Source organism: Gigantopelta aegis, chromosome 6, assembly GCF_016097555.1.
Source record: "Gigantopelta aegis isolate Gae_Host chromosome 6, Gae_host_genome, whole genome shotgun sequence".
Taxonomy (NCBI): Eukaryota; Metazoa; Mollusca; class Gastropoda; order Neomphalida; family Peltospiridae; genus Gigantopelta; species Gigantopelta aegis.
The window spans coordinates 22092800-22106011 of record NC_054704.1 but is presented as its reverse complement, the minus strand read 5'-3'; the positions used below and the strand labels follow the sequence as shown (position 1 = coordinate 22106011).

At 38.1% G+C, this 13212-nt stretch overlaps 1 protein-coding gene across 1 annotated transcript; it reads right to left on the bottom strand.

Annotated features, from left to right (window-relative positions):
• Nucleotides 1–2685: 2685 nt before the first annotated feature.
• Nucleotides 2686–7019, bottom strand: LOC121376377 (pyrokinin-1 receptor-like). Its single transcript, XM_041504222.1, has 2 exons — nt 5455–7019; nt 2686–3071 (listed from the first exon to the last, which is right to left on the bottom strand). The coding sequence occupies exons 1-2, from the start codon at nt 6353–6355 to the stop codon at nt 2746–2748; spliced, it is 1227 nt and encodes a 408-aa protein (XP_041360156.1). The 5' UTR covers nt 6356–7019; the 3' UTR covers nt 2686–2745.
• Between the last annotated feature and the right edge of the window lie 6193 nt (nt 7020–13212).

The window sequence follows — 13212 nt, the reverse complement described above, 5'->3', positions numbered from 1 at the left end:
TCTAAAATTATTACTTCATCATGAAATTTAAAAACAGTGTCCTTTGAAAAGATTCGAATATACTGCACCGATTCGCATGGCATATGCCATTGCAGGACCTTGAGGACTTGACCATTAGGCATCCATAAAAATGGAAGTCCATTTAACCATAGTTAAGAATGTGTAATACCAAACACTCAATACAAAGTAGTGTCCCATTTAACTCTAGTTAAAAATGTGTATTACCAAACACTCGGTACAAAAGTAGTGGCCCATTTAATTTATATGTATTTATACACTTTTACATAAACAGGACAGTACCTACCACGACATTTGACATACATGCACCAGTCATGGAGCATTCCTGCATGACTCGACCCCCTCCCCTTGTATTTAAACTCCACTCTAAATGGTCTAGACATGCACAATTTTCTGCACACGCGTCTGCATGCTGTTTTGAAATACATCAAAAGACGATCATACGTAACAAACAACAAATCAATATAATTTGTATTATATTAGTTTTATTATGTATCTTTATGATTTGAAAAGTCTTACACAGTTATAAAGTAATAGTATACTTCGTCCATTTGCTTAAGAATGACACTGCGTGGGGTATTTTAAAAATTACATTAGTGTCATTAGAATTCCCATGGCAAAGTAATTCAATAAAATGTTGTAGGGCAATTCTAAACACAGTTTAAATCGAACTCATTCGGCCTCGAGACATATATAGATAGCTAATATAATGTATAACCGATTCCTAGGAGGTTTCAGGTATGATGAAGAATTTTTGCAGAAACGAACATAATTAATTTAGCAATCCTAGTATAACCGAATCGTTAAACGCGAAGTTAAAGCTTAGCATATGCCAGTCAAGTATTTACAAATATTTTAATTCAGATTTAGGAAAAAACCCAACCCCCAAGGTTATAGAATTGACGTGATGACGCGTTTCTTAATATATATATACATACATACATACATATATATATATTTAAATCATGTATTGCACAGAAAAGGTGGGTATATTTTGTTTTTTTGTCCTTGTCTGCCCCGATTCTTTCTCATTGGCCAGGGTGTTCCCTTATTTGCCTTGGTACCCTGCATGTTTTTCTTCCCATTTTCCCATTTGTTTAAGTACGTTTATGCTTTGAATCTCTCCACCCTCCCCAATAACCTCATTTGGACCCACACTGTCATAGTGCGTCAAACTATTATTATTTGACGTGGCGCACCATTATTTCTGCTATAGATGGCGCTGCTGTTTTGTGGCAATCTCGGGAAATTTTAAGAAAACAATTCACGCGACGTCAAAATTAATGTTATGTTATATCCACCAGACTTATATACATATATGAACGAGTATTCATGTGAGAACAGTTTTGACGATGTTTTTATACCAACACATTTACATGTATAAATACATATTACGGCCGAATTTACAAAGCCTTTTTTTTTTAAACGCTGTTTTTTTAAGCATTGTAAATATTTGTAGTCAGATACGTGTAAGACAAATAGAGTCTTTGTAAATTTGGCCCATAATTATATAATAATGATCCAAATAAAGTAACACAGGTAGCAGCTTGTCTGTCGTTATCATTTTCAAACACACACCTCATATCAGTTATCTGCAAGAGGTAGTCTGTTCACGCCAGTAAATAAAGAACGCATCAGCACACTTAATTTTAAAGAGTTAAGTTGGAGTAATATATTTTATATACTAAACGCGGATGAAAGTAAATGTACATTCACACAGTTATAGTCTGTTTCTAGATACTGGCACACAGAACTGTTACAGTTCATGGGAGCTCATAAGCACATCCAGACAGTGGGTAATAAAAATAATACCAACCTCACTACTATGTATTATCGAGATTATGTCTCTCGTGAAATAAGTTTCCTTTGTCACGGGTATATAACTTAAACTTATTTCAATCTGGACTTAAACTTAATACATAGTAGCTCGTTTAATAAAATTAAATATTATATCCTCTATTTAATAATCTGTGTTACATGGTATACCAATGGGTGGACCAGCTCCTATCAGACTTATCTATGCCACCGAGCACGATGTCTTAATTCATGAAGTAACAGCACCAGATTCGATGTAGGTTACTAAATACCAATAAGTACACATTGTGATTTAAACAATATTCATTGGTTACCCTTTCGCTTTGGACAAAGAAAAGAATAACAATTTCCACATTCCATCAGTGAAGTTAATTTTGTAATATACCTCACTCTGATTCCAGCTGAACCCACTATCCCTTCCCACTATTGTCCATGAATAATTGAAGAAAATGAAAGAACATGGGTAGAGGGGGAAAAACCGGAAAGAATAATTTGTAATTTTCTCATTCGTCAAACTGAACCGGCCTCGGTGGCGTCGTGGTTAAGCCATCGGTCAACAGGCTGGTAGGTACTGGGTTCGGATCCCAGTCGAGGCATGGGATTTTTAATCCAGATACCGACTCCAAACCCTGAGTGAGTGCTCCGCAAGGCTCAATGGGTAGGTGTAAACCACTTGCACCGCCCAGTGATCCATAACTGGTTCAACAAAGGCCATGGTTTGTGCTATCCTGCCTGTGGGAAGCGCAAATAAAAGATCCCTTGCTGCTAATCGGAAAGAGTAGCCCATGAAGTGGCGACAGCGGGTTTCCTCTCAAAATCTGTGTGGTCCTTAACCATATGTCTGACGCCATATAACCGTAAATAAAATGTGTTGAGTGCGTCGTTAAATAAAACATTTCTTTCTTTCTTTCGTCAAACTGATGCGCTGTCCACATTTGTATCTGAACAACTGATCCTTTTGCTGAACTTGTAAGTGTAAGAACAACTAGTTCCCAGTTGCTTCACCGTACACAGCTGACATCTTAATGACGATCTGAAGGCCTGTCTGAATTTCAGAGACATGATACTGTAAAGAATCGGGTTGATTGTAGAACTGAAGTAGTAAAATATACCGGAAACATAATAAAGAATATCGTGAACTTTTAACAGGTTTGGAGTCCAAGTTTTCACGTAGACTACTAAGAGACGTTGTGCATGATATGGCGCCCAGCAGACGAAGAAAGCCACAACTACAGCAACTGCAAAAAAAATAAATAAATAATAATTTCAAGATATTAAACGATAGTAAAATGATGAGTGTTGGGCAATCTGATTAAATTTTGGTATCGATCGTCGCTCTGCACACACCGATCAATAATTCATTAAAATGTATATTGAGCTTTGAGGCATTGTTTGCAACAGTACAGTAAACTAAACCCAAAGGATCAATAGTTTTGTTTCAATTTAAAATTATTTTAAAATCAGGGTATATGCAGTAATTGTACCATGATTTGGTGTTTTTCTCTTTGATGTCAACTGGGGTGTAACTGCAATACCATGGTATAACTAAAACTGTGCGGGTAACTGAAGTTAACTGCACAATTTTTAGGCCACGCCCCTCACAGACGCGTCAGTCATGGCACAAAACAGTTATATCATTGGTTTTGATTCGTTAACTGTGTTTAGACGGCTAAATACAGTTAACTCGTCAAAACCATGATATAACTATTACATAGACAGGGGCAGTTGCCCTCACAACCCACCCCAGAAAAAACCCCTAACAAAATAGTTTCTTTTTTCAATTTAAACTGCGCATTTTGTACAGCTGTAGAAGAGCATATGTTACTGAAAAGTTAAAGTTTTGTTTGTTTAACGACACCACTAGACCACATTGATTAATTAATCATCGGCTATTGGATGTCAAACATTTGGTTACACGTAGTCATCAGAGGAAACCCGCTAAATTTTTTCATTAGTAGCAAGGGATATTTTATATGTACTTTCCGACAGACATAAAAGTACATACCACGGCCTTTGACCAGTTGTGGTGCACTGTGGTTGGAACGAGAAAAAATCAGCTGAATGGATCCACTGAGGTGGTTCGATCCTGCGACGCAATCACCTCAGGCAAGCGCTAAACCGACTGAGCTAAAGCCCGCCTCACATGTTACGGAGTGCTTGTTCAGTTTTATTTTTACTTCCCCAAATTACAACCCATAACAAATATTCAAATCTCCTTGCATATTATCACTTTCTTATGTTTAACAAAATATACTGCACACGGTTGACGCGCGACAACAATTCTGTTATGAGTTGTGTTTGCAATAAAAACCGGCATATATATGATTTAGATTGATTCTATAGCTATAATGTTTGACTTTCTTCAGCATATCTTTCTAAAATAGATAACCTTTGCCAATCAGGAAATAAAGAAATAAATATGTTTGCTGAGCAGCTTTAATCAATACGTCTGAAGACCAGAGGCTCAATATTTAACTTCAAAATATCCGGTTTTCTCGAGGGCTGGAAATTAATTTCATACATAGTGCTATTTGCATGGGTCTATAAATGTATAGTCTGTCTCGTCTCCTATCCAACATTGGCAATAGCTATAATTAGTAAACAAAGTAATAACAATAATAAAACACCTATATTGATAAAAATAAACTGAAAGATTCGTGTCATTTGAATTTTGCTTCGCTCTCATATCATTTAATATGAGTTGAATTTTGAAACCATGATGTAATGTAATCAACCTTGTATGCCACAATATTGTAGAGAAAGAATAAATGAAATCCCTTTGTCAAAAATTTCATTTAATATTTGCGTTATTAGTGAAAAAAATCTATAAAAGTTTGTTTTGTTTAATAAGACCACAAAAACACATTGATTTATTAATCATCGTCTATTGGATGTTAAACATTTGGTAATATAGTCTTAGAGCGAAACCCACAACATTTTTCCATTAGTAGCAAGGGATCTTTTAGGATAGGATAGCACATACCACGACCTTTGACATACCAGTTGTGATGCACTGGCTGGAACGAGAAATAGAACAAATCTATAAATAGAAATATAGACTTAAAGAGTCGTGTTATTTGAATTTTGTTTGGTCTTATATTATTTAATATGAGTTAATGTTGAAACCTGAATGTATTATTTGACCCACCCTGTATGCCACAATCCTGTAGAGAAAGAATAAACGAAATCCCTTTGTCAAAAGTTCCATTTAATATTTGCGCTATAACGTAAAACTTTATTTAGGAGCGGGACGTAGCCCAGTGATAAAGCGCTCCCTTGATGCGTGGTCGGTTAGGGATCGATCCCCGTCGGTGGGCCCATTGGGCTATTTCTCGTTCCAGCCAGTGCACCACGACTGGTATATCAAAGATCGTGTGGTATCCTGTCTGTGGGATGGTGCATATAAAAGATCCCTTGCCACTAATGGAAAAATATAACGGGTTTCCTCTCTAAAACTATATGTCAAAATTACCAATTATTTGACATTCAATAGCTGATGATTAATAAATCAATGTGCTCTAGTGGTGTCGTTAAACAAAACTAACTTTCTTTTTTAAAAAAGTTATCCTATACCATATCTGCGAACTGAGCTACACAAATACGAAATATTACAAACCATACCTAACATATTGAGCACCGACTGTCTTGCTTGAGCTTTTTGTTTCACTCTGAGATCGACCTCCTTAGATTCGTTTTCACCTGATAGGTCGGACTCATTTCTGTTGATGCCAGACCGCTTAATAGCGAGGGCAATGAGGAAATAGAGAATGGAAATCAAAGTCATTGGAAACACGAAGAAGAGGAACGTTGACATTTGGAAATAAACCTTTGATTCGGCCTCGTTAACGGTATTACATTGGGCAGACTCCGTAATTGCCTTCGATTTTGCGTAGGAATAGATTATTCCAAACTGAAGTGAAATGGGTATGGCGCACACCACGGACAATATCCAAATTATGCAAATCACCCGAACTGCCCTCTTGAGATTCGAAGAAGAGGGCATCTTCTGCATCGGGTGACAGATGGCGGCATAACGTTCAATCGTGAAAGCTGTAATGGTCAACACAGACGCATTGGTGGACGCCTCAGCGGCGAGATAACGGAACCTGCAGAAAGCCTCGCCGAACACGTAGGGATAAAGATGCCAGAAGGAGTAAGTCTCCTGCGGCAGGCCAAGGATTAGCAGCAGGAGGTCGGACACCGCCAGGTTAAACAGATAGTAATTTGTCGCCGTGTGCATGTACTTCTTTCGAGCGATCACGGCACAGGTGCTGACATTTCCCACAATTCCAGTGATAAAAATAACACAGTAGACAATGGTAATTGGAATGACGGTTGATAGAGCTTTTCTCTGCGGTCCAAGGACTCGGAGCAGATTTAAGGTAGAACTGTTAACAGAGGTGGAGTCGTTGTCGTCGTCGTCGTAGTAGTAGTTTTCAACGTTGAGCACGAGGTCGCCGTGTATGTAGTTGAGAGGCATTACCGTCGACATCATGGTTTCTTCGTATGTATCGTCTGCCATGCTTCAGGAATTCGGTGTTGCTCGGTTAACCGATTTTCTACAATGAGTGAAAATAAGCATGAACTTGTCACATACAATATTATAGTGGTGTGTACCAGTTTACATGCTTATCATGTTTCAATCACATTATCCAGTGCATCTTTTGTCATCGCCAACCATAAAAGAACAACAGACACCCTAAAAAAACCAAAACAAAAAAACAACCCTAAACAAACAACAACAACAAACAAAACAAAAGAAAACAAAACAACTCAATACGAACAAAACCAAAACAAAACCGAAACAAAAAACTACAAGCACCTACCCCAGAAAACACCACTACCAAAACAGCACAGAAGAATAGAGAATAAAAAAGAGACCCCATTGAAACCCCCACCCCCAAAAACCCCACCAACACAAATAAAAAAAAAGAAGAAAAAAAAAATTAAATAAAGGAAGGAACAAATGAGAGAAAGAAGAAAAAGAAAGAAGAGTGTTGTCAGTAATGGGAGACGACGCGCTCGGGTTGAAATCGGTCAACGGCAGTTTTTCCACCTTTTCATATATACTCTTCAAAAAAAGTAGGGGAACTCTAATAATAATTTACAATTGCCAAGATTGTAAGGCATATTAGCTGTGGGGAATGGTTATATGATAATAGTGAATTAATTGAGCAAACATTACAACCGGCAGTTCAGTATTACAGTAGGTTTTATGACCACCAAAGATCTTGTAGGAAGATTGGGGTCAGAAGTGAAATTTGAAAGTTTTTTTTTAAAATCAGTAAATCGCAAATTCAAACAATAAAAACAAAACAAATAACAACTGTATGATCAACAGAATGAATTTTTTTTACGGAAATAATGTTCCACAGTGATTAATCGACCTTCCTGGAAATTATCAAAATCGAGAATGACACTCCACGCACGTGTACGGAGCAACTGCGTGTTGCACGTGCAAACTATGGAATGTGTTTCGGTGTGTGTGTGTGTGTGTGTGTGTGTGTGTGTGTGTGTGTGTGTGTGTATATATATATATATATATATATATATATATATATACTCTGTCAAAAAAGAAACGTATAGGCGAAATATTCATGGAATTATCTCTTTAATACAAAGTGGTATAATTTCGTTATTTATGATCGTATCACAGTAAAATTTAACATGAGTATGTGACAATGTTCTTGCTATGGACTGACGGCAGTGGAGGCGTTTTCGTCACCAAACAGCGTCGCACGAGGGCGCTGAAATCAGTACCTTGTGTGGCCACCAGCAGCAGCAGACATCTCCTTGGCACAGACTGAATAAGTCTCTGAATCCGGGCACGTGGAATCCTAGCCCATTCGTCATGCAGTGCATGTGACAGTTGCGGAGGCGTCTGAGGCTCCGGGTCATGCTGGCGTACACGTCTGTCCAGTTCGTCCCATAGATGTTCAATGCGGTTGAGATCTGGCGATCTTGATGGCCATGGCAGCACATTAATGTTCTCATTATGTAGAAAATCCATTGTTACACGTGCCGTATGCGGCCTAGCATTGTCCTGCTGAAAGAGCTCTCTCTGTCGATCCACAATGGGAAGCATGTGACGACGAAGAATTTCATCCCGGTAGCGTACAGCTGTCAGGTTGCCTTGTACGAACACAAGTTCACTTCTACCGGTATATGAGATGGCTCCCCACATCATGACACTCCCTCCACCAAATCTGTCAACTTGGGCGACGCAGTTGTTGGCATAACGTTCATTGCGGCGTCTGTAAACACGTTGTCGTCCATCACGTCGCTTTAGAAAGAAACGTGACTCGTCGATGAACCATACTCGCCGCCAGTTTCCCAAGTTCCACCCCTATACATTCGTGCACCAGCGAATACGTAAATGTTGATGTTGACGTCTCCTAGCCCGTAGACCAGCTTCTCGAAGTCGGTTCCGAATGGTTTGTGCAAACACCCTTCTCAAACCAGGTATGCATCCAGCAGTGTTCGTTGCTGTAGCAGTTCGGTGACGCAAATGCAGACCCGGATCGATCTTGTGCTGCAGTTGTTATGCGAGGTCTTCCACTTCTGGACCGGCCTTTAGCTGATTGAAACTGTTGGTGCCTGTGTGCTCTGATGGACGTTCATGTGGCATGCGACTGCTGACTGCGATTCAGCTAACTGGAGGCGGCCTATTGCAATGTTTCGATTCGGCAGGCTTAGTCTTGACATCTTGTAACTCGTCTATGTCGAAATGGAAATTAGGCATCATTGCGAGCATTGCAGCTTTAAATACCCCAATCTTTTGCCCCGAGTTTCACGTGCATTCGCCAAAATCTGACCAATTCACGCCGATTTCCTGCAATTGTCGTTAAATTTGTTTCAGGGTGCATTTGGGCATGCTGTCCCATTCCAGGAACATTAACACACATGGTCATTCAGCAACATTGACAAAAACACCTATATTTTGTCAAATCAAACACTTTTCTTCTTTCCCTATCACCTATGCGTTTCTTTTTTGACAGAGTATATATATATATATATATATATATATATATATATATATATATATATATATATATATATATATATATACTCTTCAATATATAACCCATCAATTTAAATTTTATTATTGTATTGAGGGGTTATACTAGATATATATCGAATAAACCCTTAATTAAAAAATATCCTAAACAAATTTTTCAGCATTTGATTTAGTATTTTGTTTAATACCTAACTGCTCATATTACAATTCATCAAGTCCTGCTCCATTCGGCCGATGAGATCATAGGCCTTAACGTTCACATTCAGAGCAGGCTGTTGTAGCGCACGCCCGGCCGATGAGTTCCGATTACACTCGAATAGGCTCGGTCCAGTAATGTCTATAAATAGAACTGGCACATGAGTCGGTGTAAACAAACCGAACGTCAGACTCACATTGTTGACGATTAGCAACGATTGTGAAACGTCTAGACGTAGGTCATACGTTACTTGATTAAAACTATATATAAGCAGCCTGTAACTGTTCGGCAGATATACGTTTTTTAGTCGAACAAAGAACCCCGAAAGACGCAGTACTACTCAACTGGAAATGATAAATTATATGTGAAGTTCAACACTCGGATGCGCCAAAACCCTAGTAAAGGTAAGTAGAGTCTACATGTAGATATTATACATCATATGCTTCTTTTTATTAAATTTAATTTAACGCCTGATTCTCTCTTTTTTGTTGTTACGTCTACATAATAAGAGTATACTGATGTATGTATATATTATTAATTCTTTTTTAGATCACCGTGCCTGTATCGCTCCATCAACAAACAGGGATGTCGGGCAGAAGGGATAATTAGTTTTGTTACATCAAAAGATGACAGACTCCGAGTACACGCCATTCGACCATCTACTACACCGTTTCCTTTCTCTATGTCACAACTGTGTCTCCGTTTGTAAAAAGATCGTGATCGCGGAAAACAGCTTCTTTGCAAGGGGCATTATAGAAATAATAATAGTAGAGTGTTGGGAGGAGGGCACCCGAAATATTTTTTAATACGCGTTTGTTGAATGAATGAATGAATGAATGAATGAATGTTTAACGTCACCCCCAGCACATAAAACACACCGGCTACTGCGTGTCAAACCAAGGTAAAAGCATAAATAGTTTGTTGATTTGAGTAATTTTATTTTATTATAAGGGCTTGAGTACTGGACCCACACCAGCTCTAGGGTCTTGTAGGTTTGTCCTATTTATAACATTAAATAGGATATAACATTTAAAGGGACAGACCCTAGTTTCAACCCGTGAAAATTAATGTACAAACCTGTAACACATTTGGATAAAGTTACAATTGAGTGAAACATGAGTCTGTGACTTTGAAATGGTGAAATACCCTCTAAAATATACCAAAACGCGACTCTATAACTGTTACTTCTCAGACGCACGTGTGTTTTTAAAAATATGAGAAATGCATTTTGTGATATTAAAAACAACAGGATGACCAAAAACAGTTATTAAAATCAGCTATAATAGTAAAACAAATGCCTTAGGGTTTAAAACCTAGGGTATGTCCCTTTAAATAGAACAGGATACTTGAACTACCCCCCCCCCCCATCTACCTCCCCCTGTGCTCACATAATCATTTCTGGGAGTTGGAATATTTAAAACTCTGGTCATATTAAAATAGTTTCTTATAATATGAAGAACTGTGAGCTGCTTACTTGTGAACTGTCGGAGAGAAAACAAATAAACAAAATATTCATTCACATCCATACTCTGGCCTTTCCATGTTCAGAGTTTGCTGCCAATGCCCCTTTAACTCTCCCCACCCCGCTTCTGACGCCTATGGTGCGAACAGCCATATAGCAAACCAATCATATTCTTCATCTCGTTTTCGTGGACAAGGATTGACGAGATGGTGTGTAATTTGTGTGAACTATCTTCTGTTACACAGTATCATTTTCTGTGACATGTTTTCCATCTTTTCTGATTGGTGTTAATAAATATAATCATTGTATCGATTACTTGCTCTCAAAAGTGTTATCAGCTATAATATAGGTTGAACGAAGAAGATTTCTAGCTAGTCAACTGAAAGTCGAAATCTCCACCGGCTTCTTTAAAATGCATATCCGGTTGGATCCATAATAATTTGGCATTTTAAAATCTGATCTTGTAGACATCACTATGTAGTATAAAATGTATAAAACTTTCGGTTAAAATGCCGTGTACTTAAAACAAACAAACAAACAAACAAACACAACAACAAAAACAAAACAACAAAAAAAAACAAAAAACCCCGAAAAATACCTCCTCCCAAAAATAATAAACCAACAACAAACAAAAACCCTCCAATAACAAACAAAAAACAACAAAAAGCACACAAAAAACAACAACAACAACCAAAACCAAACCAAAACAAAACACACATTTAAAAAAAAGTTTAGACGTGTTCATTTTATATAACCAGAGAAGACTTTATTATTGATCCCAGACCAGGTATTTTAGGTTATGTACGGTCCTAGTGTGCCTGGCTATACAATTGCATAGAGAACAAAGTTTAGAATCTGATCACAAGAATACAGAATAACAGTTGGACTTCGGTTTCTTCGTCAATGCTATTGATTTTGTGTGCAGTGACGTTACACATCTCCAGGGAGGAAAATAAAGAACATTTGTTTGCTGATATAGGTCAGCGTTCCAGCAGATTTTGATTTCATTATCTGTTAAGTCAGATTTTCACCGCGGTAAGTTGTTTTAACGTTTATTGCGTCTCTTGAGGGGAAGAATTTCGAACTGGTGTAATGTCAATGTGAGTCTTCGGTAATTACTTGGAATGAATTACAAACTGGTGCAGTGTCGTTTTGAGTCTCGGATAATTACGCTTGTCGCACGTAACGCCAAATCACTAGTCCGATAAGACTGTGTTTGGAGCTTGTATCTATAATATATCAATTTACCACGGTGGGCGTGATTGACAGCTCCAATTATACGTAGTTTTGTGGTCTCTCAAAATGACACGCTTCAGAGAAAAGTGTTGTGAAAATATATACGACATGTTGGGGAAGATAATAAAATATTTACATACATTGATTAGTCATCTTCGTGAATGTACTTTACACTTTATAAAAGCATTATGCGTTATTATATAATGTCAGACATTGGCTAATCCAGAAGTTGCGAATGATACGCAACCACCTCCTCACGTTTTGTACAGATACTGCATAGCTCTTATTCAATTATGCGTAGAACGCCTCTCGCCCTCTTTTGAAAAGTTCCTTTCAGATCTCAGAATGTTAACACCCATCTTTTATACTCTCCAGTCAGACAAAGGCACGTAACGAATGGAAGAAATGCTTTACTATACACTTTACTATACACGTAACGAGTGGAAGACATGCTTTACTATACACGTAACGAGTGGAAGACATGCTTTACTATACACGTAACGAATCGAAGACATGCTTTACTATACACGTAACGAATCGAAGACATGCTTTACTATACACGTAACGAGTCGAAGACATGGTTTACTATACACGTAACGAATCGAAGACATGCTTTACTATACACGTAACGAGTGGAAGACATGCTTTACTATACTCGTAACGAGTGGAAGACATGCTTTACTATACACGTAACGAATGGAAGACATGCTTTACCATACACGTAACGAGTGGAAGACATGCTTTACTATACACGTAACGAGTGGAAGACATGGTTTACTATACACGTAACGAATGGAAGACATGGTTTACTATACAAGTAACGAGTGGAAGACATGGTTTACCATACACGTAACGAATCGAAGACATGGTTTACTATACACGTAACGAATGGAAGACATGGTTTACTATACACGTAACGAATGGAAGTCATGGTTTACTATACACGTAACGAGTGGAAGACATGCTTTGCTATACACGTAACATGCTTTGCTATTCACGTAACATGCTTTGCTATACACGTAACATGATTTGCTATACACGTAACATGCTTTGCTATACACGTAACGAGTGGAAGACATGCTTTGTTATACGTAACGAGTGGAAGACGTGCTTTGATATATACGTAACGAGTGGAAGACATGCTTTGTTATACGTAACGAGTGGAAGACATGCTTTGCTATACCCGTAACGAGTGGAAGACATGCTTTACTATACACGTAACGAATGGAAGACATGCTTTACTATATACGTAACGAATGGAAGACATGCTTTACTATACACGTAACGAGTGGAAGACATGCGTTGCTATACACGTAACGAATGGAAGACATGCTGTACTGTACACGTAACATGCTTTGCTATACACGTAACATGCTTTGCTATACACGTAACGAGTGGAAGACATGCTTTGTTATACGTAACGAGTGGAAGACATGCTTTGCTATACACGTAACATGCTTTGCTATA